Here is a 15,151-nt window from a genome sequence, read left to right as displayed (position 1 = left end):
CCATTCCCCACCTCCTATTACACCACAGCCTGACTCAGCTGTCTTGCTATTTTACCACCCCTGAGTGTTTTAAACAGCCGTACGTGTATCAAGCAGGTGTATTTAATTCTTCATAGTCATATAAGCAAAGCTGATGTATATTACGCTGTAAATGCTAACTCATGATGTTCCATAGATTGACATTTTTTCATGCTGGGTACCACTTTTCAGCTGAATGTTGTTTTTTTTAATTGTCTTTTGACTCACTTGGTGTTTTAAACCAGGGAAAATGTTGAAAGACAAAACTTGAAGAAAAAAAAATGTTTTCACTTTACGCGCTTCCAAACGTAAACAGCTTTATAAAAACTCATGGGTACAGTACAGTCAATATTATTACTTCTACAGCTGTTGTATATTTTGTTCTTCAAGTGTAACAATGTAAATTACTTATGTGTTTATTGTCAATATATTTTTCCCATACATCTGCCAAACATTTATATATAGTTTTAAACTACAGGTGATTCTGATGTTTGTACATAATGCTTTGTTTCTGGATTTCAAATTATACCAAGTAATGGCTGATTTTCACAAAATTCTGTCATTTGAGGGCTAGTACAATATTTTCTTCATTAGGTGTGATTGAAGACAACAGTCTAATTGTGAAACAGATACTGTCATAAATGAATATAATTGCTCTTTGAAGATAGTTACTTCCCTTTTTATCATTATGTAAACTAAAGATACAGTTTGGAGTGCTGTCCCTCTCAAGTTGTTCATTATTACTAAAGCCTTGATAGAAAGGTTTTCTCTGCTTTGGCATACATTCTGTGATCCCCATTAAAGCTTTTAAATTAAAGGGTTAATGTATAGGTCCATGAAGAAAAAAATGTGTTAAATAAAATATAATTTCTTTCTTCCACCTGTGGCTCTTACCTGTGCTCATCCCACTCTCGTACCTGGCCCATCTGTCTTGGGATATCAGTTCGGATCATGGTGACTTATTGCATGCTTCATTCAAGTGTTTTTAATTTTTCATAAGACACTTGTCAGGCTTAACACTCTATAGCCCAGCTTTATTTTTAACAACTGTCTACCAAATTTTTTACAACAAAAAATTGAATATTTTTTATCTTTGTTTTATCAAATATTTTTTTATATAAAATTGTTTTGAAAATTATTTTACATAAAGGCAAGCTTAAATTATTTTCATTATTTCCTTCCTTTTATCCAGAACAATTTTGGAACACATTCAGTTGAATTAAATCCCAAATCTGGAATAACATTTCTTGAAAAAAAAACAATCTCCAAGCTGTTAAAGTTAATAGTTGGTTATAGAAAGTAATTAGTTACTTTTAAGGTAGTAAGCAAACCAAATTTGGCTACAAAATTTGGTTATCAATCTGGTATAATTAGTACATTGGGCTTTATAGGGTTAAGTAAGAAAAGATTTTTTTAAAGATATTTACTTATGTAAAAGATTATCTATAATAATAAATTAAAATATATTTTAGATGCTTAAAAAAGGCCTTCAACACTTTTTACACAGCTTCCTCAGCCAACTTGAAGTGTGAAATTATATTTTATTTACATTTTTCAATAACCATATTGTTTTGTGCCATATACTTTCCATTTGTTTTTTATTAAGGAGGATTTGACCAAAGAATTGTTGTGTACTGTTGGCTGTTGTTTATTTACAAGTGTTGGGTTTATTGTTGTTCATGCACAGCACTTTTTCCTTTGATGTGAAATATATTGATAAAAATTAGCTCTGAATAGCCATTGTTCAGCGATTATGAAATGTTTGTAGATTAAGAAAAAAAAAGGAAATGTTGGGTCTCCATTTACACTGGTTATTTAAATTTGCATGATTTTTAAATAGAAAAATGCTGACATCAACTGTTTTTTTTTGTGCTAAAATTGTTTGGATATTTTGTGCACTTCAACTTTGTGTAGCTTTGTTTAGGATTTATTCTTGTAAGTTTTTTAATACACTTTGATAAGTCTATTAATGTTTCATATTACTGTAACTTGTGTCTCAAATCATCAAATAAAAAAATGTCTAATACTAATAAGAAATTGTTTTAAAAAATATAAGCATAAAATATATTTTAATAAGAATTATTATATCATTTTAATGTGGTCTGGTAGTCAAATATAGTTTTTTGGGGAAAATAATTAACACAAATATCATGATTTAAAATAGGTTGCTAGCAGTATAATTTTTAAAAATAAAAAGAAACAGGTAAAAATTAATTTTAAAAAAGTCTCCTACAACAATTCTTGGTGTTGAGCTTTTTGTTTCACTTAGTAAAAACTTCTGCTACAGAGTTCTCCTAACATTCCTACATGTGGATCACTAGAACAGATTGTCATGTTGTTAGCTTTCTCACATTCATCAACTGGTATTTGTTATCTTTAACTTTTTTAATTACCATGGTTAATGAGTTCACGTCTTCCATCAGTACTGTTGTAGTCTTTCATAATCTGTTTACAAAAAAATGTTCTTACATTTCCTGACATGTTATTTTTTTATACAGTTCCTAAGGCCTTGAATACGCCAGCAGCATTTATTTCTCTGATCACGTTGTATTTAATAATACCTTTGTACCTAAACAAGATGCTGTTGTGTTTGTGAGTTTTTTCTTATTCTAAGGTATAACAATGCTGCATGTTTTTGTCACGTTTTGACTGACTATCCAAATAATAATAGTTTGTGATACTTTAGTGCTTGTTATTTCTAAATGATGTTTTATTAAAATACTTTTGAGAGCCTGTTGTAACACCATAATAGAAACATACTCCAGCTTGTCATAATGTTGGAAATTTTAATATTTTTTTTAAATCACAAAAAAAAACAACAGGATTTAAGGTATTTCCAGTATATATTTTTTCAAAAGAAAAGTTTTTTTTTATATTTTTAATTATAGGACAACACTGTTTTCCCTTTTTAGGATGCGTTTATTATTTTATGTGAATACCAAATTTCAGACAATAGACTGTTCACCTGTTATAGAAAGGTGGAAAATGTTTTAAATTATTTCCCTTATGCAAACTCGTTAAAATAGTTACCATACCAAGTTGAAAGATATGTTAGAAAATATAATACTTATTTTAATTGATCACCCTTGAAGCCTGCTTAAATATGTGATGCTAAAATCTTCAGATCATCACCTAAAAATAATCAGTGTGTATCAAGGCATGATTTTTTTTTTAAATGTTTATTTTACTTATAAACCTACTTATATAATAATTTTTTTCAAGTAATCATATTTTTAAAGTATATTTGATTTTTCAATTTTCATGTTCAAATCCAAGTTTTATTTGTGGTACCTAATTCAATATTAAATATTTTTATATCTTTCTAACATAATGCAGCATGCCACAGAATTTTAAAATAAAACATTTTTATGTTTTTAATTAGTCATAATTTCTACTTTTCATATAATAATCGCAGTAATATCCATGGTTTTTTTTAGCTCATTTGTTACCTCCCCTATATGTTTTACTATTTGAACCCTTAACTAATTTTATTTTCCCACATTAGATTGTTACATTTTTTTTGTGGACTTCCTTTTTTGTCATCCATAAAATTATTGAAAGATTCCTTTTAAAAACTTTTAAAATATTTTCATATTTTTTTTTATACAAGGTGGAATATTTTGTGTGAATGTAAGATTTGAATGTACTGGTTAGTTCTGTGATGGCTTTAAAAATATTTGTGTCACTGATTGCCAATGTAAGCTAAGTCGAGGAGGGGGGAGGGGGGGTAATCTTGGCAGACATTTTTATTTAGTAGCAATATTAGTATAACAAATTCAAACTTATTCAGTGGATGTATTTTTGTTGAAATCAATAAAACTGTCCCTGGGATGAAAATGTATAGCTCTGTCATTTAATCTAAGGGTGTATCTTCTGTTGTACAGGTGCTGATAGGCACCAAAATAAATTCTGATCAAGTTTTATAAATACTAACTATGCATAAAGTTAAATGTTTTTTATTAATGTTTTTAAAACTCCTATGCACCTGATTATTCTTGTTCTTAAAATATTTTTTTTTTATGTGATGCGGCCTTGGCTAGTTCTGTTTTTATGAATATATACTAAAATAATTTGTAAAAAAACAAACCACAATTTAATGAAGCATTCATTGATAGCTCAAGTTGGCATGTACATAAAATTAGAGAACTGTACAGAATTTTATTGTGGACATTTTTTGTTTGTATAAATAGTTCTGTAATGATTTTTAATTCTTCATTTCACAATAAACTATTTATCTTGTCGTATTAATTGTGTTGGTCCATTTTACTGTGGTCGTTTTGTTTACTGTTTTAGTATTTTTTCATAGAGGTGGTTTTTGTGTACTGTGTTTATCTTTTTAACAGGTCTATTAGGATTAGGCAGTGTTAGTCCAAGCAAAATCATTTTTTTTTTGTTGTTTCAATTTAGTTAAAAACAATGACCAACTATAAACATCACAGAAACAAACACCTTGCCAGGATGCATGAGACCCCTGCCCCTTTTTTTTTTTTTTGACCTAGCATGAAACCCCTAGAATGAAACCCGCCATCCAATTGAATCAGTAAAAACCCACCATTTATTTGACCATTAACCCCCCCCCCCCCCCCCTCACTTTACGTTGCACCCGGCTAGATCCGTGTCCTAGATTTAAAATAGATTTTTTTAGTCAGTCCTGCAATAAACGGATGTGGAAATCTTTTCTCTCAGTCCAACTATAAAACACAAACATTAAATTTTAGTTCGTGTTGAACTTCTCACAAATTTGTGGCGTCGGCTGCGTCAAGTTCCAACGATAAAATTTTCATTTCATTCACATACTCTAATAAAATTACGGATTATCCCATAAAAAATATTTTTACCACCATCTTGTGCCACCAGACTGTCGCCACGACAAAAGACGGATTATCTTTTTATTGAAACAAATAATAATCGAGAATTTCGTCAGACCTAGCGTTTCTCCGCGCAATGAAAGGCGGGATTAGAGTCAAACCGTTCGTTTAAGGTTTAGTTTTACAGTTGTCGAAAAACAGTAAAAACAGCCACGGAAAATGTTTCCGTTTAATGTCTCCATTTAACGGGATCGCACAGGATGGAAGTAATCCACTTTTTGATATAGTCAGTGTAAATCATTCACTGAAAATAGCGTAGCGTTTATTTTTCGTCCGATTTTCTATGCCCTACCACCCAAGTTAGTAGCTTAGATCTAGTGACCCTGACTAATAAAAAAAATTTTAAACTTTTTTTTTAGACCTTGTTTTTTTAAGCACAAGATTTGGCAGATTTGTGTGAAATCGCTAATCCTTGCTTCATCGTATGCTAATCTTATATGGCGCCAAAATGGCTATCAAATTTATTATGTATTTTATATTTCGACTAGATCTTTTTGGTGAGGTTAGAAAAATAATATGAGGTAAAAATGTTATTTTGACAATATATCTCGCCTTCAACCTATAACCAGTTCATAGATCACAACATCACATAATACACAACTGTTGTCGACATTGAGATGGTTTAACTATTGAACGTACAGTTCTCGCAATTTATTGGGAAGTGAAGGTTAGGTTAGGTCAGGTTAGGTTAGGTAGTTAGGTTAGGTTAGGTTAGCTCAGGTTATGTTAGGTTAGAAAAGGTTAGCATAGGTTAGGTTATGCCAGGTCATCTTAGGTCAGGTCATGTTAGGTTATGTCAGGTCAGGTCATGTTAGGTAAGGTCAGGTCATGTTAGGTCAGATCATGTTAGGTTAGGTCATGTTAGGTGAGGTCAGATCATGTTAGGTTATGTAAGGCTAGGTAAGGTCAGGTCAGGTCATGTTTGGTGAGGTCAGGTCATGTTAGGTTAGTCAGGTCATGTTAGGTTAGGTCATGTTAGGTTAGGTCATGTTAGGTAAGGCCAGGTCATGTTAGGTTATATCAGGTCACGTCGTGTTAGGTTAGGTCATGTTAGGTTAGTCAGGTCATGTTAGGTTAGGTCATGTTAGGTTAGGTCATGTTAGGTAAGGCCAGGTCATGTTAGGTTATATCAGGTCACGTCGTGTTAGGTTAGGTCATGTTAGGTTATGTCAGGTCATGTTAGGTTAGGTCATGTTAGGTCAGGTCAGGTCAAGTCAGGTCAGGTTAGGTTAGGTTAGGTTAGGTAAGCTTAGGTTAGGCTTGTCAATTGATCTCTAGGTTTTTCAAGTCCGCCTATTTTCCCCACCCCCGAGGACTACATTTGTAGTGGCGTAATAAGGGTTTTGTTTAAGGGATGTTTTCATTTTTTCCCCAAGCTTCCTGAATCAGTGTTTGTAATTTAATGGCTAAAAGAGTTGTTGTTGTTTTTTTTTGTTTTTTTTTTTTTCCACATTGGCCAGCTGACAAAGAAAAAGGCACAGAACTGACTGTTAGTCCTTAAGATAAGAGATGATATTCGTCTTGTTCAAAGGTTAAGCTTGGGTACTATCTCATACTTCTAGCTACCTAAAGAGATGGGACGCTCAGCAGAGACTAGCCTTTACATTTCTTAAATAGCGGCATTCAATGGTACAGCAGGATATTTGTTGTAAAGACTTTTTCTTAAATTTTTATAGACTCGAGAGATCTACTTGATTAAAAATAAAACATTTCACTACAACTGGCGTAGCAAGGGCTGGTCCGGGGGGGGGGGGGGGATTTGTTCTTTGTGTGAAAATATGTATGATTAATGGCAAACGGGAGATCTCGTCCTATGCGCAAAATATGCAGCAGCGTAGCTTTTTACTGCATAAATCGGTTAAGTTTTTTATTTAGAAAAAATAAACGAAACAAAATTTCGCTTTTAAAAAAAACACGGTGTAAACAGAAACCATAGTTAAAATGAGTTATCGCCCTTGTTGACATGGGAATGTTTTCAAACAATAGACATTTCAAGAGACCGCACCTGTCTAAGAGACAGGGGATGCAACTCCTCGCGCTATGGGAATGCGGTAATGCCAGTATTGTTGTACTTGAGTTTACTGGGAGATCAAAGTGTCACTTGAAAATAAGAGACAATTATTTTAAAAGCTTTTATTTGCTTGAAAGATATTTGTCAAAATGTCGAACAATACTTTAAAAAAAAAGTTTTTTAAAATCCCCAATTGTTTATTTTCTTTTTATAAAACTCGATAGGCTTAGGCTTCTATACAAAACTCAAGAATGTTTGTTTAAAATTAAATTTTTTATAGGCTTTATTATATGAATAGGAATTTGTTCACAAATTTAACATAGATTTTAGGGGCTGGCCATATTTGAAACAAGATTGGTTTAAAATGAAAATGTATCTATTATTTAACAAGTGTGTTTTCAACTTGTGTATCTATCTTATGTGTCTACATTATGTCTATCTTTTGTGTCTACATTATGTGTATCTTATGTGTCTACATTATGTCTATCTTATGTTTCTACATTATGTCTATCATGTGTGTCTACTTTACAGAGGCGTAGCGATGGGGGGGGGGGGGGGGGGGCAGGGGGTACATATGTCCCCGGGCGCCGACCTTAGGGGGCGCAAAAATGGGTTGTAGAAACAAATTAAAATGTCATTTTACCTGCATTTTTGCATTATAAATAGTTTGAGGGGAAGGGGGGGGGGGGGTGCAAATCGAAAGTTTGAGGGGGAGGGTGCAAATCGAAAGTTTGAAGGGGGGGGGGGTGAAAATTTTCTCCCGAGGGGGGCGCCAAATTGAAAGTTTATCCCCGGGCGCCGGGTAGGGTCGCTACGCCTCTGCTACTTTATGTCTATCGTATGTGTCTACATTATGTCTATCTTATGTGTCTACATTATGTCTATCATTTGTGTCCACCCTGTGTGTCCACGATATGTGTCCACATAGATCCAGAATCTAATACACCATTTTTTCAAGGACCATTTTAGTTACAAAAACTATTATGTGACCATTCTTTGCCACACTGGCCACTTATAAACATGAAAATGTTTGAACATGCAACATATATATATATATATATATATATATATATATATATATATATATATATATATATATATATATATATATATATATATATATGTAAGATGTTACAATCTTTAAAAATAGAAAATGAATCCCAAATTTATTCATTATGTTCCCACTTACAAACATATCCCCCACATAATTATTCACCTTATCACATTCCCATTATATTTTAACCTTTAATGTATTTTCGCCATTACCTTTTTACCTTTGGGGGTCGTCCATTAATGACGTCACACTGTTTTAATAAACTGTAATAGGAATAGGGGGGGTGGGGGGTTGTAGGCTGAGGTGTGACGTCATTTTAGGGGAGGGTCTGGCTTTTTGTGACGGTGTGTGACAGAGAGGGGGGGGGGGGGTAAAAATCGTAAAAAAAAAGCGTGACGTCATTTAATGAAGACCCCTTTACTGGATTTTCGCCAATACTATATATTACCTTTAACTGTATATTCCCCTAACATTATAACGTCTTCACATCTATTTTTATGTTTTGTCTAGCGAGACTTTGGTTTACTTTAATAATGTATACACCTAGACAACATACTTTTAAAAAATATTCCCTTGTGTTTTCGCCTTTACCCCGAACATCACCCCTCCTTCACCCCTCTAGGATTTTTTTTAACACTAACGCACCTAAAACCGGATATCAAATTGCCCCAAGGGAGAGAAGCCAACGTTCATGAACCCCCAGAGTTATCCCGCTTATCCTCTCCCCGTATTTCATCAACTTCATCACCATCTCTCGTGTCTTCTCCTTCCAAGGTAACCCACTCCACGTTTAACCCTACCCTGCGACATTAGTATCGTTTATCCTGCATTCCGTGTATCCAGTGTCTGTGTCACATTGTCGCCGACTTACCTCCAAATAGCCAAAGTTGTTCCCCCTGCTACTAGTATGTCGCTTAAAAAGATTAGCCGTCTGCTCAGTTGTCGCGAAAAGGCGTCTAAAGCTGAGCTCTTCAATGTTGGTGATCATCATAAATTTCTGCCAGGCAGTTTTTTCTAATCAAGGGATATAACTCGAGAAATAATAGAATGGCGGTTTCTTGGGCTTAGTAAACATTAAATGCCATTTAATCTTTTGCCGTGTCTAAAATTTGGACTTTTTAAAATGCCAGTTTATTGCTTAGTAATGTTAAAAAAGTAGTATTTTAAGGTAGTTTTTTTTATATGCGGGAGTTAGGAAGGACACGCTTTAGATATTTTTAATAAGTTTTAATAAGTTTTAGAAAATCGATAAAATTCGTTAATTCGAACCAAATAGTCAATAGTAGATTTGGTGGTTTAGTGGATGTGTTTGTCAGTTTTAGTGATATCGTTCAATTTGTGTATGTGGTGAATTACCATATTAATCTAATAAGATAGATTACTAATCATCACATTTTAATAGGTTTAGTAGTACTGTGATTTCTTTAAAATATTGGAACATAGAAAACGGAAACCTTTACAAAAACTGTGCTAATTATTAGAACTCCCCCCCCCCCCTTATGCCACTGTTTGAATATGAATTCAAGGTAGCAAATTATTTTTAAAAATACTACTGTAACGACTATTTAATGGCTGGTGGCTGAAAGTTACCACTATCAACTAAAAACTAATGGAGGCGAGCGAGTTGACGAGATTCCTTCCATAATGTTGTTGACATGGAATAAAAATGTGCTTTTTAGATTTAGACCGTAAAAAAAAAATAAAAAATAAAAACTTAAGCCTAAAATTAATTTAGAAATTTTATATTTTTAGAATAAATGCTATAAAAGTTGCAAATCCAGAGAACTTGAAAATAATTTGTTGAGTTTAAGGCTACATTTCTATTTATTTTCATCAAGCCTAAGTTATAACCGGATGTTTCACTTTCGTAAAACAAATATTGATTTGCTGCACAGTAACTTAGTGATCGATAACTATTTGTTTACAAAACTTTGCAGGTCAAGTTTTTAAATAACAATGCAAATTTAAAACCCCATGACCTAGTTTTCTATTTTTAGCTTACAATGTGTACAATAGGATCAATGGCGGCCTATCCAATAGCAGGATGCCATTGTTTATGTCGCCATTACACGTGAAAACCAAATTGTTTTTGCTTTTTTTTTTTAAATTTTTATTTAGTTACCGAAAATATTATAAACATCAAATACATCCAATCTTTAGTAAAGTCCGAAAAAAACCAGACAGGCAGGATTTTATAACCATATTAATTGTAACTACGCTGTGCATGATTTTTAAATGAATTTATACACCTCTCAAATACCTTTGAGACTTTTCTCGCTGGTGTCCAATCTCAATGTTCCCCAGATTTTTTTTTACCCAGCCACTCGGAATTTGTCGGCCAAACTTAAATTTGAATTGAGCACTCCGGCAGTGACTGTGGACTTTGTTCTCGTGGCGCCGATTGTAAGGAACTCCCAGACGTTCGCTGAGCATATTTTGTTCCAACACCAGACAGTCCTGCCTGAGACGAGCAGAACAAATTGAAAGCTGTTCTCGATAGATCTTAAACTACCCGACACGGATCTTTTCGCCTAGTGTCAGCTTAAGGCTGGGAGCTGGGTGTAGGTTAGGGTGGGAGCTAGGGTGTAGGCTGGGGTGTTGGCTGGGAGCTAGGGTGTAGGCTGGGGTGCAGGGGGGCGCTAAAGTGTTGGCTGGGAGCTGGGGAGTAGGTGGGTGCTGGGGTGTAGGCTGGGGTGTAGGCTGGGGTGTAGGTTGGGAGCTGGGGTGTAGACTGGGAGCTGGGGTGTAGGTTGGGAGCTGGGGTGTAGGCTGATAGCTGGGGTGTAGGTGGGAGCTGGGGTGTAGGTTGGGAGCTGGGGTGTAGACTGGAAGCTGGGGTGTAGGTTTGGAGCTGGGCTGTAGGCTGATAGCTGGGAGCTGGGGTGTAGGCTGGGGTGTAGGTGGGAGCTGGGGTGTAGGTTGGGAGCTGGGGTGTAGACTGGGAGCTGGGGTGTAGGTTGGGAGCTGGGGTGTAGGCTGATAGCTGGGAGCTGGGTTGTAGGTTGGGAGCTGGGGTGTAGACTGGGAGCTGGGGTGTAGGTTTGGAGCTGGAGTGTAGGTTGGGAGCTGGGGTGTAGGCTGATAGCTGGGAGCTGGGATGTAGGCTGGGAGCTGGGGTGTAGGCTGGGAGCTGGGGTGTAGTCTGGGAGCTGGGGTGTTGACTGGGAGATCGGGTGTAGGCTGGGAGCTGGGGTGTAGGCTGGGTTGTAGGCTGGGAGCTGGGGTGTAGGCTGGGAGCTGGGGTGCAGGCTGGGAGCTGGGGTATAGGCTGGGAGCTGGAGTGTAGACTAGGAGCTGGGGTGTAGGCTGGGAGCTGGGGTGTACGCTGGGAGCTGGGGGTGTAGGCTGGGAGCTGGGGTATAGGCTGGGAGCTGGAGTGTAGACTAGGAGCTGGGGTGTAGGCTGGGAGCTGGGGTGTACGCTTCGAGCTGGGGGTGTAGGCTGGGAGCTGGGGTATAGGCTGGGAGCTGGAGTGTAGACTAGGAGCTGGGGTGTTGGCTGGGAGATGGGGTATTGGCTGGGAGCTGGGGTGTAGGCTGGGAGCTGGGGTTTAGGTTGGGAGATGGGGTGTAGGCTGGGAGCTGGGGTGTAGGTTGGGAGATGGGGTGTAGGCTGGGAGCTGGAGTGTAGACTAGGAGCTGGGGTGTTGGCTGGGAGCTGGGGTGTAGGCTGGGAGCTGGGGTGTAGGCTGGGAGATGGGGTTTAGGCTGGGAGCTAGGGTGTAGGCTGGGGTGTGGGCTGGGGTGTAGGTTGGGGTGTAGGCTGGGAGCTGGGATGTAGGCTGGGAGCTGGGGTGTAGGTTGGGAGCTGGGGTGTAGGCTGGGAGCTGGGGTGTAGGCTGGGTTGTAGGCTGGAAGATGGGGTGTAGGCTGGGGTGTAGGCTGGGGTGTGGGCTGGGGTGTAGGTTGGGGTGTAGGCTGGGAGCTGGGGTTGTAGGCTGGGAGCTGGCGTGTAGGCTGGGAGCTGGGGTGTAGGCTGGGAGCTGGGGTGTAGGCTGGGAGCTGGGGTGTAGGTTGGGAGCTGGGGTGTAGGCTGGGAGCTGGGGTGTAGGCTGGGTTGTAGGCTGGAAGATGGGGTGTAGGCTGGGGTGTAGGCTGGGAGCTGTGGTGTAGGCTGGGAGCTGGGATGTAGGCTGGGAGCTGGGGTGTAGGCTGGGAGCTGGGATGTAGGCTGGGAGCTGGGGTGTGGGCTGGGAGCTGGGGTGTAGGCTGGGAGCTGTGGTGTAGGCTGGGAGCTGGGGTGTAGGCTGGGAGCTGGGATGTAGGCTGGGAGCTGTGGTGTAGGCTGGGAGCTGGGGTGTAGGCTGGGAGCTGGGATGTAGGCTGGGAGCTGGGGTGTAGGCTGGGAGCTGTGGTGTAGGCTGGGAGCTGGGGTGTAGGCTGGGAGCTGGGATGTAGGCTGGGAGCTGGGGTGTAGGCTGGGAGCTGTGGTGTAGGCTGGGAGCTGGGGTGTAGGCTGGGAGCTGGGATGTAGGCTGGGAGCTGCGGTGTAGGTTGGGAGCTGGGGTGTAGGCTGGGAGCTGGGGTGTAGGCTGGGTTGTAGGCTGGAAGATGGGGTGTAGGCTGGGGTGTAGGCTGGGAGCTGTGGTGTAGGCTGGGAGCTGGGATGTAGGCTGGGAGCTGGGGTGTAGGCTGGGAGCTGTGGTGTAGGCTGGGAGCTGGCGTGTAGGCTGGGAGCTGGGATGTAGGCTGGGAGCTGCGGTGTAGGTTGGGAGCTGGGGTGTAGGCTGGGAGCTGGGGTGTAGGCTGGGTTGTAGGCTGGAAGATGGGGTGTAGGCTGGGGTGTAGGCTGGGAGCTGTGGTGTAGGCTGGGAGCTGGGGTGTAGGCTGGGAGCTGGGATGTAGGCTGGGAGCTGTGGTGTAGGCTGGGAGCTGGCGGGTAGGCTGGGAGCTGGGATGTAGGCTGAGAGCTGTGGTGTAGGCTGGGAGCTGGGGTGTAGGCTGGGAGCTGTGGTGTAGGCTGGGAGCTGGGGTGTAGGCTGGGAGCTGGGATGTAGGCTGGGAGCTGGGATGTAGGCTGGGAGCTGGGGTGTAGGTTGGGAGCTGGGGTGTAGGCTGGGAGCTGGGATGTAGGCTGGGAGCTGGGGTGTAGGCTGGGTTGTAGGCTGGAAGATGGGGTGTAGGCTGGGGTGTAGGCTGGGAGCTGTGGTGTAGGCTGGGAGCTGGGGTGTAGGCTGGGAGCTGACGTGTAGGCTGGGAGCTGGGATGTAGGCTGAGAACTGTGGTGTAGGCTGGGAGCTGGGGTGTAGGCTGGGAGCTGGGATGTAGGCTGGGAGCTGCGGTGTAGGCTGGGAGCTGGGGTGTAGGCTGGGAGCTGGGGTGTAGGCTGGGAGCTGTGGTGTAGGCTGGGAGCTGGGGTGTAGGCTGGGAGCTGGGGTGTAGGCTGGGAGCTGGGGTGTAGGCTGGGAGCTGGGGTGTAGGTGGGAGCTGGGGTGTAGGCTGGGAGCTGGGGTGTAGGCTGGGAGCTGGGATGTTGGCTGGGAGCTGTGGTGTAGGCTGGGAGCTGGGGTGTAGGCTGGGAGCTGGGGTGTAGGCTGGGAGCTGGGGTGTAGGCTGGGAGCTGGGGTGTAGGCTGGGAGCTGGGGTGTAGGCTGGGAGCTGGGGTGTAGGTGGGAGCTGGGATGTAGGCTGGGAGCTGTGGTGTAGGCTGGGAGCTGGGGTGTAGGCTGGGAGATGAGGTGTAGGCTGGGAGATGGGGTGTAGGCTGGGAGCTGGAGTGTACTGGGAGCTGAGGTGTAGATGTGAGCTGGGGTGTAGGCTGAGGTGTACCTCGGAGCTGAAGTATCGGCTGGGAGCCCGAATGTCATTCAAATACAATGGCATGGATGTCATCTAACAACTAGAACCCTTCACGTCATTTACCTGTATCATTACGGATGACATCTAACAACTAGAACCCTTCACGTCATTTACCTGTATCATTACGGATGACATCTAACAACTAGAACCCTTCACGTCATTTACCTGTATCATTACGGATGACATCTAACAACCAGAACCCTTCACGTCATTTAACTGTATCATTACGGATGACATCTAACAACTAGAACCCTTCACGTCATTTACCTGTATCATTACGGATGACATCTAACAACTAGAACCCTTCACGTCATTTAACTGTATCATTACGGATGACATCTAACAACTAGAACCCTTCACGTCATTTAACTGTATCATTACGGATGACATCTAACAACTAGAACCCTTCACGTCATTTAACTGTATCATTACGGATGACATCTAACAACTAGAACCCTTCACGTCATTTAACTGTATCATTACGGATGACATCTAACAACTAGAACCCTTCACGTCATTTACCTGTATCATTACGGATGACATCTAACAACTAGAACCCTTCACGTCATTTACCTGTATCATTACGGATGACATCTAACAACTAGAACCCTTCACGTCATTTACCTGTATCATTACGGATGACATCTAACAACTAGAACCCTTCACGTCATTTACCTGTATCATTACGGATGAATATCCCAATACAAAAGCATGGATGTCATTTAAATACAAGAACCTTCATGTCATCTACCTTCAACAGTACGGATGTCACCTTCAGGTAAGAAGGCATCCATCATCCATCATCCATCCCTACGGCTCCACCGCCAATGGAGAGCTTTGGCCTGCCTCGCCAAAATAGTGAACAAGTACGGTATTCAATCTTAAAGCACTCTTCAGGCCATGAAATCGCGAAATGTTGGCTACAACGTCCTTAAAAAGTCCTATATAAAACGGGAATTTTGTTCCTTTATTTATATTAAATTTGCTGCCAAAAGCTTCCATTTTGTGCGTAAGGTCGAGAACTTTCAGTAAATGGCGCATACAATGTCTAGCCAGTCTTAAAGCCAAAGTGCGCCGTGTTTTAGAAACGATACAATTCGAGCGAGGTGTGGACGTGGTCATTAGTTTAGAGGCAAACGTTACTGTGGTTTATTTCAATGGGGTGAAGTTGTTGTTCGGTGGTTGAACATAAGACGCTGTGTTTGAAATCACCAACTACAGGTGTAACTAATTGAAAAGTTTGCCCCAGGGCTAGTAAAGGTAGAGAGAAAATATTTGCTACCAGGTGGTATGGCAATCCTTCAATACAGGTGGCCCAAATATACAGGAATTATATATATATATATATATATATATATATATACATATATATATATATATATATATATATATATATATATAT

The 15,151-nt window shown here is 40.4% G+C and overlaps 1 protein-coding gene across 1 annotated transcript; it reads right to left on the bottom strand.

Moving 5' to 3' along the window:
- Positions 1–6,233: 6,233 nt before the first annotated feature.
- Positions 6,234–13,872, bottom strand: LOC131958323 (uncharacterized). Its single transcript, XM_059323289.1, has 4 exons — positions 13,864–13,872; positions 11,722–13,738; positions 10,778–11,494; positions 6,234–6,346 (listed from the first exon to the last, which is right to left on the bottom strand). Exons 1-4 carry the CDS (start codon positions 13,870–13,872, stop codon positions 6,234–6,236), a joined length of 2,856 nt encoding a protein of 951 aa, XP_059179272.1.
- Between the last annotated feature and the right edge of the window lie 1,279 nt (positions 13,873–15,151).

Source organism: Physella acuta, unplaced genomic scaffold (assembly GCF_028476545.2).
Source record: "Physella acuta isolate Inbredline_101_S28 unplaced genomic scaffold, ASM2847654v3 ptg001317l, whole genome shotgun sequence".
Taxonomy (NCBI): Eukaryota; Metazoa; Mollusca; class Gastropoda; family Physidae; genus Physella; species Physella acuta.
The sequence above is the reverse complement of the archived record's forward strand: the minus strand, read 5'-3'. Positions and strand labels throughout refer to the sequence as shown.

Excerpts from the sequence above, each read along its gene's own strand:
- LOC131958323 (XM_059323289.1), bottom strand. Across the intron at positions 11,495-11,721 it reads AGCTCCCAGCCTACATCCCA|CTCCCAGCCTACACCCCAGC; the intron begins GCTCCCAGCCTA and ends CCTAAACCCCAG. Across the intron at positions 6,347-10,777 it reads AACCTACACCCCAGCTTCCA|CTGGCCAATGTGGAAAAAAA; the intron begins GTCTACACCCCA and ends TTTCTTTGTCAG.